Source organism: Piliocolobus tephrosceles, chromosome 4 (assembly GCF_002776525.5).
Source record: "Piliocolobus tephrosceles isolate RC106 chromosome 4, ASM277652v3, whole genome shotgun sequence".
NCBI classification, from domain to species: Eukaryota; Metazoa; Chordata; class Mammalia; order Primates; family Cercopithecidae; genus Piliocolobus; species Piliocolobus tephrosceles.
This window is the reverse complement of record NC_045437.1, coordinates 75,847,095-75,869,680: the sequence shown is the minus strand read 5'-3', so window position 1 is coordinate 75,869,680 and position 22,586 is coordinate 75,847,095. Positions and strand designations below refer to the sequence as shown.

General features: G+C 41.3%; 1 protein-coding gene across 1 annotated transcript; it reads right to left on the bottom strand.

Annotated features, from left to right (window-relative positions):
- Positions 1–1,384: 1,384 nt before the first annotated feature.
- On the bottom strand, positions 1,385–22,360 carry BHMT (betaine--homocysteine S-methyltransferase). The gene is made up of 8 exons (XM_023214929.2): positions 22,227–22,360; positions 18,052–18,184; positions 14,583–14,701; positions 13,437–13,628; positions 12,634–12,781; positions 7,972–8,154; positions 5,896–6,124; positions 1,385–2,741 (listed from the first exon to the last, which is right to left on the bottom strand). The coding sequence occupies exons 1-8, from the start codon at positions 22,257–22,259 to the stop codon at positions 2,558–2,560; spliced, it is 1,221 nt and encodes a 406-aa protein (XP_023070697.1). The 5' UTR covers positions 22,260–22,360; the 3' UTR covers positions 1,385–2,557.
- Positions 22,361–22,586: the final 226 nt, after the last annotated feature.

Here is a 22,586-nt window from a genome sequence, read left to right as displayed (position 1 = left end):
TATAAACTGCAAACAGTTTATTAGTGAGTTTATGTTTACTCTTGAGTAATGCTAGAAAACTTTATTTTATTCCTGGCTGGGGGATGACTCCTTAGTTTTGTGGACCATCTGTTGTGGTACTGCCTCCCAGCTCCCCCAACCCTTCCTACAAGAAGCCATCTTTCTTGACAGCCTTGGACTAGCAAGAAGTGCTTCTTGACTTTGCATCCTGCCTTGGTAATCTTATCCTTGAAAGGATAGTTTGAACTTTTGATCTCTAAGGTCCCTCTGGCTCGGAGTCCATAAAAAATATTTACCAGTGAGAAAGGTCTCTATTTAACATAAATCAACCCTTAGGTATTAAATGAGCGTTCTCTCTTGAACAAGATTTCTGGAAATAAAATTCATGTGCTTGGAGGAGGGACTGAAATTTTAAAAACCATTTCAAAATATGTACTATACCACTAGGAGGCAGTGTTGACATATAATTTAATTCAAGAATATCTTCACCATAGCTTCTTTTCAGGGAAATATTTTAAAAAATCAATGGATATAAAAATGATTAAAGGTTGTAATATTTTGGTGGCAATAAAATTCTGAAAAGAATATTAAAGGGACATGCATTTTACACAGTAATAGAACAGCAAGTCCAATAACATATCATCTGTGAGTGAAAGCTTTAAATACTGAGCTTGGTTTGAGAATATAAGAGAAATGATAGATAACAACTTTGCCAAAAGAAAAAAAAAAAAACAAAAATAAAAAGGGGAGTTCACTCTTGTTCCATCTCGGTCATATGCAGCCTCTGAAAGTTGTGCTGCTTTGGCTCTGTTTCTATATATTGGGGGATTAGGGGTGGATTATTAACTCTTGGTAAGAAAATTCTGGCAATTTCTTTGCCTTTCCATTTATTTATTTATTTGACAGAGTCTTGCTCTGTCTCCCAAGCTGGAGTGCAGTGGTGCAATCTTGGCTCACTGCAGCCTCCACCTCCCAGGTTCAAGTGATTCTCATGCCTCAGCCTCCCGAGTAGCTGGGACTACAGGCACATGCCACCACACCCGGCTAATTTTTGTATTTTTAGTAGACACGGGGTTTCTCCATGTTGGCCAGGCTGGTCTTGAACTCCTAACCTCAACTAATCTGCCCACCTCCCAAAGTGCTGGGATTACAGGCGTGAGCCACCACACCTGGCCTATTTTTGTTTTCTAGAATTCCCTGTCTACTCTCCAGAAAGAGCCAGTAGGGCCTCTTTTCCTTTAAAATACTGCCACCTGCTCCTTTAAAATTCCAGCCTACTTGTGAAGTAGGTTTTTCTTTTAAATAGGTGAAGAAATTGAGGTATAGAGGTTTCATGTAAGACTTAGCAAATTGTAGAACCAGGATAAGAATAAAATACAAGCAATATAGTCTCATTGCTCTTCTTTTTAATAGCTGAAAAGAATTACAATTTCAAAACAGTTCAAACAATTCAAGAATGTTTAGAAAGCAGCATGATCTCTTTTCTAACACACTGAGGGTAGCCATGTTTCTTCTAATAGTCTTATATCTTCAGGCTTGAGCTTTTGTAGGAGAGTAGATAATAATTATCAGAGAAAAATATCGTAGTTCTCAATCTAGGAAACCAGGCTAGAGTTTGGAGAATCTCTACTTTTTTCTTATTATATTTTTTAAAAGCTACCAACTAACACAAGCTCACTCTGCTTAGCCTTATGGCCCAGAGGCATCCAGTGCTGACCAGGATGGAGAGGGCTGAAATATCCATCTCTCCTCCCTCTTCCCCATTGGTCTATGTCTTTTACTGGTAGAAAAGTGGGTCAGGAAACAGAAGAACTCTGGAACTCTGAGAGCAGGACTCTGGGTATTGGATATTTATTGATCAAGTCTCATATGACTGACCTGCTTATAAGAATAAACTTAAACAGGACGGTCTCCTTATCTGAAGTGTCCTACAGCAATGTTTTTCAAACTGTGAATCCAAACCCAGTAGTGGGTCTTAAAAATCCATTTGAAAAGTCTCAACTAGTGTGTTTTGTAAATGAAATAGAATGAAAAGGAATGGAACAGAAAATGCTAGGATGGATCACACATTTAATTTTGACAGTAAGATGTGATGTGTTTTGTGGGTCATTATATAAATTGTGTTTCTTACTAAGGGTCATGTTCAAAAGAGCTTGGAAGCCCCTTTCCATAGCACTTTCCGTCCCTGGCTGGTTGCTGAGTTCTTTATGACGGTTCATGTCTCGCCCTCTTTGCTAGCCTACCAACTTCTTTAAGTGGGATTAACATCTGAATTACTTTTCCTGTGCTCCAGTGATTTCCATAATACCTTACACAGAGTGGGTGCTTAGTGAACCTGTTCAAGATTTACTTTGTACTTATTTTGCTCCTAAGAAAACTTCTAAAACATACTTTAAAATTGTCAAGTGCTATTTGTAGTTCTATTTTGTTCAGGTAATAGCAATAATATGTGTAGGATGGCATTCATGAAAGCACTGCTTTTTAACCCTCTTTTCCTTATTTGTAGGAACTGTGGCTCAAACACCTAGAAATTCATCCAAAATAGCCTCCATTGAGGTTACTGTGATTTGAATTTTTGTTTTTCAAAGAGCTCTTTCAGCTGCTGCTCAGTTGTGGCTTCTTTCTGCTGCATCAGGTCGGCTGTTCCTTTGGTCACTCCCCAGCCATCTGGCTTTGACATTGAGGGGTTGTATGGCCGGCCCGAGGCTATCCGAAGATTCTCCCAGTATTCCTTCCTGGCCCTGTGTGAACAAAACACATGACATCAGACTCCTCCCCTAACTTTGGTCTTTATGTCATGGAACCATTTAAAAATTATATAATATTTTAAATAATTTCATGCAGCACACAAATCAGACATTAAAAAGCAAAGGTGTCAATCTCAGCCACCTGTGTGGACAGTCTGTGGTTGTTTGGCTTCATCATGATTCCTAACTCCAAATTTATATGCTCCTAATAAACAATCATTTGCTTACACTTATCCACACATTAATACTTAACAGGAAAAGTATGACATACCATTAACACAGTGAAAAAATTATGTGCTCAGGGTAACTAAGCAGCACAGTAGCATCACTAGAATACCTGTGGCAGCTGCTGAACAGCAACAACCAACAGCGGCAGGCTTTCTCTCCATCCGTGATGCCGTGTTTTCATTAAAAGGTTACTGTACATTGTATTTTTACTTCTATAGATGAGAAGAAACATCAGAAGCAGTGGAGGGACTGGGAAGCGGTCCACTCTGCTGGATGGCTTTTTACAGTGTTTCCTCTAGAGGCATCTGCCTCATTAACAACGGTTTTTGTTGGGAGGTCGAGACGGGAGAATCACAAGGTCAGGAGATCGAGACCATCCTGGCTAACCCGGTGAAACCCGTCTCTACTAAAAAATACAAAAAAACTAGCCGGGAGAGGTGGCGGGTGCCTGTAGTCCCAGCTACTCGGGAGGTTGAGGCAGGAGAATGGCGTGAACCCAGGAGGCGGAGCTTGCAGTGAGCCAAGATCCGGCCACTGCACTCCAGCCTGGGCGACAGAGCGAGACTACGTCTCAAAAAAAACAACGGTTTTTGTCCTAGAAGGCGCCCTTTGATGTAAAAACTGATATGATTTCTTGTTCTGTTATAAATGCATATTGAGGGAGCCCTCTTTGGATTCTAAGAGTGCATCCATTAAAACACACATTAATCTGGACTAAAAAATCCACCCCCTCCCCTCAATCTGTAAGTCTAAAATTACTTTGAATTTCCTTTTTGAGACAGGGTCTCACTCTGTCACCCTGGCTGGAGTGCAGTGGTACGATCTTGGCTCACTGCAACCCCCGCCTCCCAGGTTCAAGTGATTCTCCTGCCTCAGCCTTTTGAGTAGCTGGGATTGTAGGTCTACACCACCATACCCAGCTAATTTTTGTATTTTTTATAGAGACAGGGTTTCACCCTGTTGCCCAGGCTGGTCTCAAACTCCTGAGCTCAAGTGATTTGCCCACCTTGGCTTCCCAAAGTGCTAGAATTACAGGTGTGAGTCACTATGTCCACTTTGAATTTCTTCTTTTAATATATGCACATGAAAAATTTGGGATAGGAATACTGTCTATTCCACTTACACTACCTCTCCTTCCTCACATCCTCATGAGCCAGCTGAGTTCACCTTGGTTGTTCCTCCCCAAACCCTGGTTAACTTCTGCACCTCTCACTCTGCAGGTTCCACTTCTGCCCTTCGATTTCCTTTGCTTCCTTCTGGCTCAGGCCTCAACCTGTCTGCTGTCCCTCCTAGCAAGTCTTCTTCACATTGGCAATTACAACTTGCTGACTTTCTAATCTAACCTTGCCCTGGACTACCTGAGACCCCACCCCAGGCTCCTCTTTGCCTTTGGGATGGGGTCCGACGTAACTCATGAGCACAAATAAAGAGGCTGCCTCCTCCTCCTTCTTCCAACAAATTCTGGCTCTGCTATTCTCAAATTTCTAGTTTCTCCATGTGTCATTCTCTTTCCACTTCTCAGTGCTTTCCTGAGGGTTATTTCTCTAGCAATGTAATTCCTGTGTCAGAATTCAACTCAGGCATCAGCTTCTTACAAATCCTTTATGCACCCTCCCTCTGCCTTTTGCCCCATGGGACATTAGCTCAGGCCCTGCACACCTGTGCACATCTTCATCCTTGGACTTAATGTATTGTACATTACCTGTTTATCAATCTGCCTGCTAGATTGCTAGCTCCTTGTTTAGCTTGCTACCTCAGCATCCACAACAGCAACTGACAGATAGTTGTGCTCTGTTAATAGCTGCTGAACAGAGTGAAACTGCTACCTTTGCTTGGAGCACCCATCCTCTACCTGCTTCCTAGTTCTCTATATGGTAGAAGCCTATTGAGCCTTCAAAAGCCAGCCCCAAAACCCTTCTTTTAAAATATCTTTCTGGTAGGCAAAGATTTTGTTACTTTTCTATCCATACATCTACTAAAGCAGCTACCACAGTATAATACATTGGCTTTCGTATTCGTTTACCCAGTAGACTGTGAGTCTCTAAGCCACAGCTTTTCATTTCTGTATTCCTACTGCCCTGCCCAGTGCCTGACGTACATTTTTTTACTAGTATATTATTCATTTTCCCCATTGGAATGTAAAATCTGAGGGCAAAGACCTTGCCTGTCTTATTTGCCACTGTATTCCCAGCTCTGAAAATCGTGTTTGATATACTATTAGCTTTACTTAAGTGATCCTTAACTCTTAAAAATCAATGCAATTTAAGATTATTGTGCACCACATTAATCGTAATTTACTAGAGCACGAAATCACATTTCATTGCCACTTACATTTATTTACATTCTATATTCTTTTTTTTTTTTTTTTTTGAGACAGAGTCTCACTCTGTTGCCCAAACTGGAGTGCAGTGGTGTGATCTTGGCTCACTGCAACCTCTGCCTCCCAGGTTCAAGCAATTCCTATGCCTCAGCCTCCCAAGTAGCTGGGATTACAGACGTGCACCACTATGCCTGGCTATTTTTCTTTCTTTTTTTTTTTTTTTTGTATTTTTAGTAGAGATGGAGTTTTGCCATGTTGCCCATGCTGGTCTCAAACTCCCGAGATCAAGTGATCCGCCTACCTTGGCCTCCCAAAGTGCTAGGATTACAGGCATGAGCCACCGCACCCAGCCTATATTTTTACATTTTTTTTTTAGTTCTTTTTCTTTTCAAAATCCAAAATCAGGCCAAATACATTCTATATTCTTAAAACAATCTCCAGAAATCACCTAATAAGGATGCTTTATAAACATCTCTGGGAGAGAATTTGGGGATGACTGATTCTTCATCATCACACAACAAATTCGCTGCACTCTTCTAAACGGCCCCACTTGAACATATTCATAATCTAAATTAGTTTGGGATAGTAAAAGACGCTTACCTTGCTCTAACCCAGGGTTTGGTGTGCATATCCAAACCACTTCCCCAGCTGCCATGTTTTTCTGAAGCTGGTGGCAAAAAGCCCCTTTCTGGGGCCAGCTCCTCTGCAATTGCCCTGATGTGGTAGGGCTCAAATCCACAGCACCCACCAATGTATCGGACCCCCAGGTTGTAGGCTTCTCTGGCGTATTTTTGAATATCCCATCTGGTGGCAACTCTGGGTTCCAGTCCTGTAATAAGTGGCATTATGCCATTAGGCATTATATATTCTTTTCATAAAAATTCAAGATAAGTAGTTACATGTATGTAATTTTCAATAAATGAATTGTTTTCAATATTCAATTCTTGCATTTAAGAAAAACTTTGCTACTTTGTGTTATATATTCACTTTTACATGCTGTGGTATCCAGTCATTAGGAGAGTTCCAAATGACCCCTGCCTTTTGATGTTTTTCCCTTTGTGCAGTCCCCTCTTGCATTATAACAGGGCTGGTCTGTGAGATCCATAGAATATGGCAGAACAGGCATGTGACTTCAGAGGCTAGACTATACAAAACATTATGGTTTCTACCTTGTACTTTCTTGGAGCACTCACCCTGGGGAAAGCCAGCTGCCATGTTGCAAGCATCACATGTTGCAAGCATGTTTTCCAGCATCACAGTGAAAAGGCCCATGAGCCGAGGAACTGAGGCCTCCAGTCAACAGACAGCAAGAAACTGACACTAACTCCCAAAAGCCAATTAAGTGAGCTTGGAAGTAGATCCCCCAGCTCCCATCAAGCCTTCAGATGATAATAGCCCTGGCCAATATCCGGACTCCAACCTCTTAGGAGACCCTGAACCAAAACCACCTAGTTATGCTATCCCTGAATTCTTGACCTGGAGAAACTGTGAGATAAGAAGTGGTTTTTCAAGCTACTACATTTTGCATTAATTTAATGTGTTATACAGCAGTAAGTAACACAAATGCCTTGCCTTTCTTCCTTCGTGATTCCTCCAAAGTGATTGTATTTTATAATATCTTACTTGCCTAAGGGTCCCTATAAAATATAGGATAGGGTGTAAAGACCTTAGAAGGAAGTAGGAGGCTGGGCATGCCCTGCCCCTACTGACCACTCTGGCTTAATTTTTGACATCAACCCACCCCCTCTTCCCAAACCTGCTGGGAAACTCTGGGAAACTTTTTTCTTCTGCCTGGACTGCAGGTATCCCCTCACTTCATCTGCTTGGTCTCTTCATTAAAACTTGTTATACAGTCACTCGATTATTGTATCTTGCCTGCAATCCCAAAACTCTGGAGTAGCTGAGCCATATTAAAAATTGGAGAAAAGGGGCCGGGTGTGGTGGCTCACGCCTGTAATCCCAGCACTTTGGGAGGCCGAGGCGGGCGGATCACAAGGTCAGGAGATCGAGACCACGGTGAAACCCCGTCTCTACTAAAAATACAAAAAATTAGCCGGGCGCAGTGGCGGGCGCCTGTAGTCCCAGCTACTCAGGAGGCTGAGGCAGGAGAATGGCTTGAACCCAGGAGGTGGAGGTTGCAGTGAGCCAAGATCGAGCCACTGCACTCCAGCCTGGGCGACAGAGCAAGACTCCGTCTCAAAAAAAAAAAAAAAAAAAAAAAAAAAATTGGAGAAAAGGACCTTAGAGATAACTGGTCTAACTTTATTTTCCCAATAGGGAATTTGAGAGCTAGAGGAATTCGAAGATTTTCCTAAGGTGACAGGACTTAACAACAGAGCTGGAACTAGAGCTAAATATCTGTTGATTCCCCCATGGGAGGGCATCCTCACCAACCCCAAAGTATGACTCATTGGTTGCCTATTTAGATACTGATTCACTTCAGGTTTTATATTTAAGTTGAGAGGTCTTTTTTGCTAGCCAGGACCATCCTTTCCTTCTGCTCTTCTCTAATACCCAAGGGACTTTTGGCTGCAGGGACAGAAACCAGGGACAAGACATGAGGAGACACCAAGCCATCTCTTCACCATGACAAAAGATCTCTGAGTATAGATTTACTTGAGTTTACATGAATATCAAATGAAGATATTGAGATGATTTATCAAATGTTGGTCTTACCAAACGGGAATTCTGGGAGATCGATGAATCCCTGCTTGTTGCAGTCGGGAGTGTGATAAACCAAGGGCTGGCACATCAGGTGAGCTTTCAGTCGGGCAGCCTCCAAGCCCTCTTTCATGAGCTTCACTGTTTGCAAACTAATGGTGGGGTCAAAGTGGCAGTTCACACCAATGATGGATGCTCCTGTGAGTGGGGAGAACATGATAGCCTTAGGGATGCACCACAAACCAGCAGGACCAGCTCTCCTCTCTTCATCAGGAATCAGGAAGCTTTTTTTATTTTTTAAGGCAAAGTCTTACTCTGTTGCCCAGGCTGGAGTACAGTGGTGTGATCTCAGCTCACTGCAGCCTCCACCTCAAGCGATCAAGCAATCCTCCCACCTCAGCCTCCCAAGTTGCTGTGACTACAGGTGTGTGCCACCACGTCTGGCTAATTTTTGTATTTTTTTTTTTTTTAATAGATACGGGGTTTCACCATGTTGCCCAGGCTGATTTCGAGCTCCTGAGCTCAATTGATCCAATAGCCTCCTAGACTGTTGGGATTACAGGCGTTAGCCACCATGCCCAGCAGGAAGATTTTAATTGGAACGATGAACTGGAAGCATAGCACTGGGTCCTCATTCCCCACAAACCTCTCTTACCTTTGAGTGAGAATGATTACTAGCAGGCAGGAAGTGCTTTCTGTAAAAAGTGCTTTGAAGAGTCTGGTATAATTGAAGTGTCATCTTTTTTTTTTTTTTTTGAGACAGAGTCTTGCTCTGTTGCCCAGGATGGAGTGCAGTGGCGCGATCTCAGCTCACTGCAGCTTCCGCCTCCCAGGTTCAAGCAATTCTCCTGCCTCAGCCTTCTGAGTAGCTGAGACGACAGGCACGTGCCACCACGCCAGGCTAATTTTTGTATTTTTAGTAGAGACAGGGTTTCACCATCTTGGTCAGGATGGTCTCCATCTCCTGACCTCATGATCTGCTCACGTCAGCCTCACAAAGTGCTGGAATTACAGGTGTGAGCCACCACGCCCAGCCCTGTCCATCTTTTTTCAAAACAAAAATTATTAGTTTTTTTAAACTTCAAATTTTAGTAGTCAAACTTTCAACGTTTGACATTATGTTGCAAGCACAATAATTTTTCAACACTCCCAGCTGCTAGATTACACCTGTGTTTATCATACTGCTTACTTGAGGTGTAAATAAATGTTCTTTTTCACCAGGCCAGCTTAATAAGTTCATTAGCCTTCTTGGGCACAGCAGCAGAATGTAATTTAGAAAAAAGTTTTTTAGACATGTGTTTTCTAGAAGGAATTTTGTGTCTAGGATTAATAGTTTGGGGAAAAAGAATCTCAAAAATCCTTTGACTTCAGCTACTCAATGTGGTTACTAGCCTATCAGTCATTTTGACAAGCTTTTAATTTACATTTCAGCCTCCCCAGACTCACAACTATATGGGATTGTCTTCCTATAGTATTCTTGTAAAATTTGGTGTTATGAAGTTTGATTTAGTGAGAACAAAATATGTTTTAGATACTTCATTTTCTTCAAAAACTTTCTTTATAGTCGTTATGTTCTTAACTATATTTGGACCAAAGATGATTTACCATGGCAATCACTAGACATGATTTTGGAAGTTTCCTCCTCCAGAAGATTTGAGAAGGCATCATGACATAATAAATTCTTTTACTCTATCCTCTCAAAGTGGGAGGAATTCCCAAATAGGACTTTTCTTTCTTTTCTTTTTCTTTTTTTTTTTTTTTGAATTTTAAAAATTGTGGTAAAATATATATCATGTAAAACTGGGCATTTTAACCTTTTTAAAAATTTTTATTTTTGTAGATACAGGGCCTCATTATGTTGCCCAGGCTGGTCGTGAACTCCTGGCCTCAAACGATCCTCACACCTTTACCTTCCAAAGTGCTGGGATTATAGGCATGAGCCCCTGCATCTGGCCCATTTTAGCCATTTTTAAGTGGCATTAATTAGGTTCACAATGTTGTGCAACTATTATCACTGTTTCCACATTTTTTCGATACCCCAAAGAGAAACTGCACCCATTAAGGACTAACTCCTTATTTTCCCCTTCTGCTAGCCCCTGGTAACCTCGAATCTACTTTCTGTCTTTGTGGATTTGCCATTCTAGATATGTCATATAAACAGAATCATATGATATTTGTCATTTTGTGAGTGGCTTAGTTTACTTAGCATGATGTTTCCAAGGTTCATCCCTGTTGTGGCATGTTTGAGAACTTCATTTCTTCTTATAGCTGCATGATATTTCATTGTATGGATACACCACATTTTGTTTTATCCATTCACCTGTTGATGAACTCTGAGGTTGTTTCTAAAGGACTTTTTTGGGCTAGGTGTGGTGGCTCATGCCTGTAATCCTAGCACTTTTAAACTTCCTTTTCTGTTCTAGACTTTCAATACCATCTATACCCAGATGTCTCCCATATTTCTCTCTCTTACCCTGACCTTCCCATTGGGCTCCAGACTTGAATATTGTGGATATATACAAGTTTCCAGAAGTAAATATACTTGTGTGTGTGTGTGTGTGTGTGTATACATATATATCCAGAATATGTGTGTGTATATATACATATACTTGTATGTATAGATATACTTGTATGCTTCATATATATTATATATATATTCATCAGATTGTGTATACATATACTCACAAGTATATATATCCACAATATCCAAGTCTGGAACCCAGCAGGGAGGTCACTGATACCAACTAAGCTATAAACTGTTGAAAACTTTTGACTACCTTTCTTTTTGGATGTTGTGCTGCCAGAGTTTCTCTTTCCTTGCTGAACTTCATTCTATTAATAAATTAATAATATGTTGGCTATTTATTGGATGTCTTTTAGGTGTAAGCCTCCTTGCAAGAGATTATAGAGAAGTAGAAATAGAGGACATTGTTCCTGACATCAACAATTTTATCATTTAGCACAGGGTTTTCCGAGGTTTGGTCCATGAAAATAATGTTCCACGATCAATTAAGTTAGGAAGTAGCTGTTCACTACATCACCTTCTTGAAGACTAGGAATATATGTGAACATACCAAAGATTTTGATAAGTTCCACAATAAAGATATCTGCTTAAGGCTGGGTGCGGTGGCTCACACCTGTAATCCCAGCACTTTGGGAATCTGAGAAGGATGGATCATGAGGTCAGGAGTTCGAGACCAGCCTGGCCAACATAGTGAAACCCCATCTCTACTAAAAAATACAAAAAATTAGCTGGGCATGGTGGCGGGTGCCCGTAATCCCAGCTACTCAGGAGGCTGAGGCAGGAGAATCGCTTGAACCTGGGAGGCGGAGGTGGCAGTGAGCAGAGATCGTGCCATTGCGCTCCAGCCTGGGCAACAGTGTGACAAGACTCCATCTCAAAAACAAAACAAAACAAGATATCTGCTTAATTCGGTTCAGCACAGCCTTTTCTAAATGTATTTAACCACAGAACCCTGTTAACGTTCTCGCTGACTGGAAACTAGACTGAGGCTATTCTTAATGAGTGGTATAAACAGCAGATGTTACAATTGCTGAGAGGAAAAAGTGATCACTTGGGGTAGGAAAAATTATGTAAAGGTACATGGAAGTATAATTTGAACTAAACATTGGAAGATGGACTAGATTTACTAGACAGATTATTTGTTAAGGACCTATTATGTGCTACATGCTACGCTAGACACAGGATACTCAGTACTGAACTAAACAGTCTCTGCATTTATGGATCTTATAATCTAGTGAGGGAGTCAGCCATTAAACAGTTAAACAAATGAGATAAGTGAGAAGTGCTATGAAGAATACAGGATACAGTGATATAAAAAACTGTAGCCATCTACTCTGTACAGAATGAGGGAAGAATTAGATGCAGGCCATGCATTCATTCCAATTAACAATGGAGATAATGAAGGCCTCTCTGATCTTTCTACAAAAAGTTAACTTGCCTCTCCCCTAGTTGTTGTATTTCCCCATGAAAAATTAGGATTATACAATTTCGTCCCTAAATCTAAATATTTGTTATTATTAATGACAAGTATGAAAGTTATTTTCACGAAAAATCAGGAGTTAGGTAAAAATCAGAGATTAAACAAAATGCTAGTCAAAATTTCTCTATTATACATAGTGAGTCAGGCTTTTTCCCTGACAATTATTTTCTGGGTTTAAAATGGGGCAGTTTTGAAAACAGTCTGTGGGTTTCTTCTAAATGAAATGAAACCCAATATTTGGAATGGATTTACAATTATACAAAAGATATACTGGGTTGTCAATGTTTTATATCAAAGGATTTTCTGATTTATTATACCAATTATAAAAAGCAAAATATACTAGTAATTTATGAGACTGAAAAACTTTGGCAAACAGGGCAACTAACTTAAAAGTTATTAATGTTTAAAGACCTTACTTGTAGATGTTAAACCTCCAGCTAGGGCTAGTTGCTCCTTTCAGAAGCCTGGTGTGTGTGTGTGCATGTGTGTATGTGTATGTGTGTATTTTTAAAACTTTTTTCCATCTGGGATTCAATAATATCAATATTCTTACAAAAGTAAATTAATGGTTTTTATGTTAACGAAAGTAGTATACACTGATTCGTAGACAGATGTGCACTCGCGTGTTCTTTTAAGACTTACTAATCACAAACTGATTGAAATCTGTCATCACCTGCTTTCACCAGGCGCACTGCACACTCGCCGGGGGGCACGCCATGCAAATCTCCTTCCGGGCCAATGCACATGGTTGCTGCCACAGGTTTACCAGATGCTATCAAGGTTTCAACTGCCCACACAGCTTCTTCAACATGTTCAAAATACTGGAATCAGTTAAGGTTAGAGTACTTTTAATATCGTTTCTCCCAAAACAATTTTTTTTTTTTTAAGACAGAGTTTCACTCTTTCACCCAAGCTGGAGTATAGCTCACTGCAACCTCTGCCTCCCATTTTCAAGCAATTCTCCTGCCTCAACCTCCCAAGTAGCTGGGATTACAGGCGCCCACCACCATGCCCAGCTAATTTTTGTATTTTTAGTAGAGACGGGGTTTCACCATGTTGGCCAGGCTAGTCTCAAACTCCTGACCTTGTGATCCACCTGGCTTGGCCTCCCAAAGTGCTGGGATTACAGGCGTGAGCCACCATGCCCAGCCTCTCCCAAAACAATTTGAAAACGTATTCTATTGCTTAAAAACTTCATTATTACTGTTTTCAAACTTTGAATTGTGACCATTAGCATTTTTTAAATGAAATAGAAAGATTTCTTACTGTAAATTGCAGTCAAAAAGTTGGAAAAACACCATATCAGATTAACTGAATCAAATTTATCAGAAGCCCTGAATTGGGAAACGATTTCAAAAACTAAATATTACTATTACTAGTTATGATCGTCACCTAACCCCACACAGTACTCTTGAAAGCCAAAGGTAGAGAAAATGTACTAGGTGTATTTGTCTTATCTTTCACATTATTCTTTACCTCTGCAATCAAGAAGTCCACGTTCTTCTTCATAAAGACCTCTAACTGTTGCAGAAATATTTTTTTGACTTCAGTTTCACTCTTGCAGCTAAGGTATGAAGGTGTCTGACTCACTCCTCCTGCTACCAAAGCATCTCCTTCATCAGCCACTTGTCGGGCAATGTCACAAGCAGCTTCACTGACTTTCTGCCCCTAAAATGGGTGAGTATATGAGACTTCTAAATGTTCATGTGAAACTGAAATAAAATTATTATTCAAACATTCACATCTTAGTTGTATATTTACAATAGTATCTTATTCCAGAAAATGACTGTTATGGAATAGTTCAAAGCTTTACCAAGCTGAACAGTTTGCAATAACACTAATAATAGTGATAGTAACAATAAATATATATTATATATGACATTACATTATACCAAAAATGTGTGAGATGGTAAAAGTATTTACATTGAAGGATGTTATCTGGTATCTTCCAGTGCCTAAGATGCACTTAGAAGAGTACCTAACAAATAGTAGTGGTGGTGATGATGATTTGCTTTTATGAAATTAAATTTAATAACTATAGAATTCAGGACATTTTTGTATGTATATTCTCAATTAACAGATAAGTGCATAACTAACAAGATCTTTTCTAATTATTTAGACTTTAAAATTTGTTTGTTATGCTCAACAAACAAAAAGCTCCCCAAACCTAGCACTGTATACTCATGGAATTTTGGAAACCTCAGCCTTGATGGGGTAAAGGGGTTGGTCCAACATCACAAAGTAGATGTGGTTGAGTCAGGCACTATTCCAGGTTTACTGATTTATTATGCCTATGATCTTTCCTCTAGCCATGCTACATTTAAAAACATTAAGGATGAAAGAATTTGTAAGGATGCCCAATTTACTCAGCAACTTAGGAGACTAGGAGAATCATAAATCATTAAATACCTCTTCTTTCATCTGCTTTGCTAAATGCCTCTTTGTTAATTTTGGGGATTACAGCTAAATAAAACCTAAGGCTGTTATTCATGCCTCTCCTTTTTGTATTATTAGAAATAAAACAAAACTCTGAAGAGGCTGAACCCTTTTCTCTATGGGAGCTTTGTTGATGCAATGGGTCAACAATATCCTTCTAAAAGTTCCACAGCTGGTTTTACTCACAGATATCTTCTCTAAGACATAGTTTCCCCTGTTCTCCAGCTTGTCTTCACTTGCATAGAAGGTGAAGGTCTGCATGACGTTCGAGCCAGCTCTGAGGAACTCTCGATGAAGCTGGCGAACTGGGAGAGCGAAAGAGGAAAGGTATAATTTCTATCTGTTCGTTAACCCACAGTGTTTTCAAATGGCTCTCAGATAAACAAGCAGGAAAATAACTGCTTGAATTTCTGTTTGCTTGACATTTGCACATCTTAGGGGTAGATGAGAGGTAGATCTGAAGTCTCTTGGCAACTCCTGCAAACCTACTGTGACTAGATGAATGGGTGGCCAGGGGATGCTCATATTCCTGTATTTGCTCATCTTGTTCATTGTTTAACTTTGTTTATCATTCATTGACTGTATTTGTGGATGGCACCCACGGACACAAGGGTGGACAATCCATTATCCTGTCTTTGGACAACTTTACAGTCTGTCTAGAAATAACTAACTACAGCACTGCATGGTTGGGTTATGCAGGAAGAAGGGATCATTTCTACCCAGGACATGGGGCAAGGAGGTTAAGGAGGTTAAGGAGGTCCGAAGATGAGGAATCATTTGAGCTGCACTTGGAAGAATTCTGTGCTATTGCCAGGCAGAGAAGGTGGGGAAGGGAATTCCCTCCAGAGAGAACAGCCTGAACAAAGATAATAAGGCAGGAACAGGCATGGCATTTGGGGGAATGACAAGTACTTTGAATGGCTGGAGTTGATGAATCAGGGAAATATTTAGTTTTTAAGCAACTGGATGATGTAATTAGTACAGTCTTTTCAAAAGATGATTCTGGTAGCGGGGTGAAATAAGAACTGGAGCAGGATTTCCAAGCACAGATCCATGGATGCATGCCAAATGGCAAGGTTTTTTTTTTTTTTTTCTGAGATAGAGTTTCATTCTGTCACCCAGGCTGGTGTGCAGTGATGTGATCTTGGCTCACTGCAACCTCTGCCTCCTGGGTTCAAGCAATTCTCTTGCCTCAGCCTCCCGAGTAGCTGGGACTACAGGCGCCTGCCACCACGCCTGGTAATTTTTTGTATTTTCAGTAGAGGCAGGGTTTTGCCATGTTGGCCAGGCTGATCTTGAACTCCTGACCTCAAGCGATCTGCCCGCCTTAGCCTCCCAAAGTGCTAGGATTATGGGTGTGAGGCCTCTAAATGGCAAAGTTTTATCAGCTGGAGGAAATATGGTGGGATTTTTTTTCCCCATATAGCTAAATGTATTCAGTTTAAGAAATTATCATTTGTTTTAAAATAGCTGTCCTAAGCTATGGTTGCCCATTAGATCCCCTGCAAACTTTTTTTTAAATTATGGATTGGAATGTCAAATCCATAGATATTCTGATTTAATTGGGTTGGAGTAAGGCATAGGCATCTTCTTTTAAAAGTTTCCCCAACCCATATTTGTTTTCAGCCTTGTCAAAAACTGCCATTGTAAGATAGTGGAAAAAAACTCCTTTTATAAAATGACAGTGAAACTTGGATGATGGTTGTTTTTGTTAGGAGAATTAACTGGGCAAAGTAAGAAATCAGCATGCTATTAATATATCAGCTCCTGAAAATTATTTTGAAATTTCAGAGGTTTATGAAATCCAAAGGTCCGGGAGCAACTATATGAGAGGGTAGGAAATTGCTAGGACGCTGAAGTTCTTAGCCCTTGGGACTAACACCGGAGATGAGTCTATACTCATCTCTTGTATCCCAGAGAACTAGTACAGTAGAGTGCCTGGAACATAGAAACCTTGGTTTTTGTTTGTAAATAGATGAATACATAAGTAAAAAAAGCTTTTAAATTTTAGAAAATGGATTTGTAAGCTTGTAGTCATTTTCCATGATTTTTTAAATCATAGAAAGTTCTCAGTGGGACCTCAAAAGCATCCCTAAATTAGTGGGCTTCAAACTTGTTTTATAATAACAGAACCAATTAAAAATATAGGGAGTCCCATATATCAATCAGATAAACCCAGAGCTGCTGTGGTTGGAGAGGACTGAAAGGCCTATATACTAGGTTTCTGGATGCTAGGAAGAAATGGTTTATAACTATGAAGTCCACTCACGTGGTCCTTGGGTGGATTTCCAGAGGTTTCATGAAAAAACCCTGGAAATGTGTGCAAATTGTTATGTGTAAATACATTTTACAGTGCAGAAGGTCTATAAACTTTTATCAGATTTTTCCATAGGGCAGTGATCTCAAACAGTTGAAGACAACTCCTCACTCTTGATTATTCATCATGCTTCTAAAACTGCAGTAATTCTCTAAGTATGATCCATCTTAGAGTCACCTGGGGGCAATTATCAGAAAGGCAGATTCCTCAAACTCTTCCAGACTCCAATAACCTGAATTCATTGCTGAATTAAAACTGCTTCCACTGGGTGCAAGAACTATAACTTTGGGCATAAACTTTAGCAAGAGAATGAGGCTGGTAATTTCTGAGTATCCTTTCACCTACATTTTCCTGATCACAGGGTTCCTAGGTTCATCCTCTAACCCATAATACGATAGGACTAGTCCCTTTTACACAATGATGTCACTTATACTAATTGATTACTTTCATTTTATGGCCTTAGCTCCTCATTATATTACTTATTTTAACATCATAGAAGCTAAGTATACATTGATACATGATTACATATGTACATAGCATAGTTGGAGATTAGCCTTATAGATTTAGCTTGAGAAATGCAAGTTTTTGAAATTCCACAATAAACTCTAAAAGGTCGAATAAAATTCTGAAGTATTTCTTCAGTTGGGTAAGTTTGCAGCAAAACTATTTGGGGGCAAAATATGAAGTGAACCAACATGAAGGTATTGATAAACATGTTTCAGTTAGTAAAGGTAGTCATATATTTTGATGCAAAAATGTATTAATGTGTTTCAATGGGGGCTGCTTCAGGGTCCATTGGGAGTGTTACATAATATGCTACTGTATTAACTTTCTAACATCCCCAGATTCCTGGATTCCAAGACACATTTGGCCCTAAAATGTGGTTTGGACAGGGGATTGTGGGCCTGTAGTATAACCACTCCTTTCTTGTTGCCTAGAACATGAAAAAGTCAGGCCCAGGCACCGGATATATAAAAATGTTGCAGGTGAAGTCCAGCTTGCAGGAAGACTCTTCAGGGGTTTCCATCAATTCTAGCTACCACTCAGTCTCAATGATAAAAGCACTGCAAATACACACAATCATTTGCATAAAATAGCTCAAGCGATCCTCCTGCCTCAGCCTCCCAAGTAGCTGGGACTACAGGCGTGCACCACCATGCCCAGCTAATTTTTTAAAAAACTTCTGAGAGACTGGGTCTCCCCGTGTGCCCAGGCTGGTCTTGAATTCCTGGGCTCAAGTGGTCTTCCCACCTCAGCCTCCTGAGTTGCTGGGATTACAGGCGTGAACCACCACACCCAGCTCCTTTATGAGAACTTACAATAGAGCTCTGCACCAACCTGCTTCTGGGTGCTCCACAGCAGCTTCAGGAGTCCAGGGTCCTGCCTTTACGTAGCCCCTCTTCTCCAGTGCAAAGACAAACCCTCCATCTCCAATCACAATCTCTCCAGCATTTAAACGTTCTAGGATGCCCTAAAATTACAGATGAGGGAGGAAAAGGAGTTACTTGGGTGTTTAAGAAAATTTTCTATTTTTATTACTTTTGCTAACATATTCTTGTAGAGGTGTGGTTATTTTAGAATTTTCAGAGAAAAATTTATATTTTATGTATACATTTATGGCTATCTATAAGACAAACAACCAGAATGCTCAAAAAATAAACATTTGTGTATTCCTTTGTATGTGCTGGGGGTGGGGGTCTTTCAGAACACGTTAAAGAGTGTTTGAAGAATACCACGGGAGGTGTGTTTCAAGAACTATCTGCTGAGGGATTAAATGAAAAGATTTTGTTGTAAAGCCTCAAATCTGCACTTAAGCACAGATTCTTAAAATGGTAAGTACTAGTCTTCTTACTCTATCAACAAGCTAAAGAGAGGGTTAAAATTGTTAAACAAGTTGAAATGGCATAGAATGCTTTTTTTTTTTCTTCTTCTTTCTTTCTTAGAGACAGGGTCTCGCTATGTGCCCAGAGGAATTGAACTCCTGGGCTCAGAAGATCCTCCAGTCTCACCCTCCCCAGCAGCTGAAACTATAGGCTTGTGCCACAGTGCCCAGCAATGCTATTAAGCCATTTTATTTTAAGACTGAAAAGGTGGCCACATCACTCAAAGACTTCTATCTTTGGTGTTGACATTGAGTTTCCGCAACAGTAGCTGTGTTATACAGACCAGGTTATGAGTGTGCGCATTCTGTACTCTATGATGAGAACAAGGAAGAGATAACTAAATAAAGTATTTGTTGAATGATTTTCAGCCCAATCTCCATACTTATTCCATTTACAATACTGTGCAGTAATCACCCTGTTGTTGTTCTATAGATAAATTTGGAATTAAGTATTTTGAAAGGGTTTTGTGAATTACAAAGTAATTCTCTAGTTTAATAGTTTTTTTTTTTTGTAATTTCAAAGAATCATAGACTTTAAAAATAAATAGTATGCAATTCAACTGAGATCTCTCTCTCATTTCACAAATGAGACATCAAGACCCAGAGTCCCTGAGTAATTTATACATGGTCTTCCAGATGGGGAGCATAGGGCTTCCTGACTCTTTAATGCTTAAATAATATCTATATTTGATTTTAAATGGGATTGGGGGTGGCGGGACAGCCCTGAAAAAAACTATATAGTGTAAAGGAATAACTTGGGATGTATTTACCCAGTGTGTTCCATTTACCACCAATAACAGTGGATAAAACAAAAGCTGACATAATAACAAGCATTCCAGAAATCTGTGAGAGGCAATCACAGGATTTTGTATCCCAATTCCTTGCCGCCTTCTTAGAACCTCCCTCATTTTCATTCTCTTCCCTGCACTGCCCCTTCCCATGCCATTTGGACAGCTGGTGCTCAGAGAGAGGAAACAATTGACATTTCACCAGACAGAAGCAAAGTGGTAGGATTATGCCGTGTGTTCCCTAATATACCTTTCAGATCAAAACATTTTCAAGCCATAATGTTGAAGCCATGTTATCTTCCGGGAGCCCATAAAATAACAAAACACTACAAAAATATAAATGGCTCACATGTCATTTTGAAATCCAAACATTCGTCATGATTGCAATGTGTCTAAATGTCGCATCTGAAAACTACAACTTTGATTATGACCTAATTAACAAGAACAATAATAAAATTATATATATATATATATATATTTAGTACCTCAACATTTTAATGTGCAGCATAGCTAAGGATCTGATGTTGGGTGGCAGGGTGGGTAGTGGCGATTCAACTACTATGTGGTGTATGCACTTGTTGAGTGAGTCTCTGGAAATACTATCTCTTACATTCTGTTGCATTTTAAAATTATCTAGACTTCAAGATTTTCTGTTCCCAAGCTAAACAGACTTTTTAAAAAACGGAATGTGCTATGAAAAAAATATATTGTTTTGTGAAAAAGTATTACAAAACAGTATGTGTAATATCAGCCCATTTTTGTTTAAAAAGTACATATTTGCCTCAACAACAAACTAGCAGAATATACACCAGAATTTAACAGGCACTGTTCTTTGTGCTTTCCCTAGTTGTTTATAATGAACATGTGCAAGCTTTGTAACATTTGTTTTCATTTTAAACTCAAATGTGTAGACATGTTATTGTCCATATATTGTTTTAACACTGACACATGCATGGAAACAAGTTACTGAGGAAACTGTTTTTTTCCATCTTACATTCATCTGTTGCTTAGATAATTCTGTAAAGATAATTCTTTAAAATGTTAGATTTTCTGAGTTTGAATTTGGGGAATAAGTTAGAATTACATGGCTATGAGAATGGGGACAAACAAAAAATATCTATATCTATATATCTATATCTATATCTATAGGAATCATCCTTCCCAGTCTCTACGGACTATTAATTTAGTACATTTAGGGACTGGCGAAATTCTCACCCTCCTTGGACTGGTGACAGTCCACAGTCCTTTGCCATCTCAGCACCCACTCATGCCATCAACATGATGATGCATTTAGAATCTGTAACCGAATTGACCTTCTTCCTTGTGTAGAGGTCTTTTGATTTGGGAAGCCATCCCTTTAGAAACTGGGCACACCTCAGCTGGTTCTCCAGCAGGGCAGGCACTGGGATGACAGCTGGACCTTTCTCAATGTTCTTACAGCCCAGAGGATGCAGTTGGCCTGGCCCCCTCTGCTGCTTCCCTACCATTTTCCGGGGACCTCTGTCGTGCCAGGCCTGGGACTGGCATTTTGATACCAAAAGGTCAAGTTTATTCCCTCCTCCCTCCATCCTTCTCTCTCTTCCCACCCGTCCAGTCTCATTCCAGGGCAGTCAGTCCATCTATCCATCCGTTCGTTCCCCAAATTAGAGGAAGGCCTACCATCTGGACTGAAAACACATCTCCCAACAAGCCACTGGGAAAGCCAAGAGATGGATTTGTTAATCTGGAGCTGGAATTGGGTTTTACAATTTCATCGACAGCCCTTCCTCAGTATCTTACCGCCACTCTGCCCATTTTTTCTTTTTCTTTTTTTGTCTGGCTGTGTGGCCTGGGCTGGAGTGCAGTGGCTGGATCTCAGCTCACTGCAAGCGCTGCCTCCCGGGTTCACGCCATTCTCCTGCCTCAGCCTCCCGAGTAGCTGGGACTACAGGCGCCCGCCACCTCGCCTGGCTAGTTTTTTGTATTTTTTAGTAGAGACAGGGTTTCACCATGTTAGCCAGGATGGTCTCGATCTCCTGACCTCGTGATCCACCCGCCTCGGCCTCCCAAAGTGCTGGGATTACAGGCTTGAGCCACCGCGCCCGGCCGCCCATTTTTTTTCTTAAACCATGTTTTCGAGGCTAAAATTTCGGATGACATTTTTCTGTCATCTCGGACATCAAATTGCCTGTGAAAATCTGCAATCACCCAACCAGCGCCTAGGCCTTGGGTACAGCGAGAACCCCGGCGGGGAGGCGGCCCAGACACCCGCGGTGCGGGTCCAGGAAAATGTCGGAACCAGCGCCGCCCACTCCTCCAGGTTCTGTGCGCGCCGGGTGCAGAGGGCGCTCGCGGCGGCCCCCGCGGACACAGATGCGGAGCACGCCAGGCGCGCTCCACATCTCAGTGGGGACAGGATATCGCGCCTGTGGGGCTAGGAGCAGTGTCTCTGGGGAGTTTTTTGGTCTTGGGGTGCCAGGTTCAGAAGGTATTGGGAGGCTCGGAGTTCTGGGGACACCCAGCCGTCGGGGATGGCTCAGAGGGTGCCTTTGGGTCTGAGGGGCAAGGATCACAGAAATCTGGGGCGCACTCTGGTCCAAACGGGGCTGGGGCTGGAGGGGAGAGAGAGGCGCTCTGGGGCCGCGCTCTGAAAGTGGGGCAGGCGTGGGGAGGCTCAGAGGTGCCTTGGGGTCCCGCTGGAGAAGTTCTGGAAGCACATTCTGGTCTGAGGCTAAGGGATGGGAGCGAGCAGGAGGATGATGGGTCGCAGGCAGGGTCCGAGGGCCCCTCTGCGCTCCCAGAGGCTGGGGTACAGAGCAGGTGGGAGGGGGAGGAGAGCGCCCTCGGGTCCCCTGGAGACTCACCTTCTTGGCCTTTTTGCCCCCAGCGGGTGGCATCTTCGTGGTGTCCAGACAGGTGGTCGACACGGATGCGGACCGACTAGGCGAGCCTTCCCACTGCGCAGCCCCGACCTCTGCTCCGAGTCCGCAGCCTGCCTCTTTATACCGGCAGTTGGGCGCGGGGAGGGCCTCCCAGCCACAGCGAGGGCCTTGGGCGGGAACACGCCCACCAGCCCTTCATCAGGCCCGCCTCCTTTTGGGAACCTAGCTTGCCAAGGAGATGATCCAGATTGTTCACCCGAATGGGTGGAACCACCGAAAAGTAAGATAAGAAAAAGCGATGTTGCCACTCGCTTAGATTTCAAACCTGCCTAGCGTCCCTTT

What these genes read in the sequence shown, in the direction of transcription:
- BHMT (XM_023214929.2), bottom strand. Translation starts at nt 22,259, where the DNA reads ATGCCACCCGCTGGGGGCAAAAAGGCCAAGAAG. An exon ending in ATGTCTTAGAGAAGATATCT is followed by an intron (nt 13,629 to 14,582) that starts GTGAGTAAAACC and finishes CACCCATTTTAG; the next exon opens with GGGCAGAAAGTCAGTGAAGC. An exon ending in TCTCCCAGAATTCCCGTTTG is followed by an intron (nt 6,125 to 7,971) that starts GTAAGACCAACA and finishes CACTTATTACAG; the next exon opens with GACTGGAACCCAGAGTTGCC.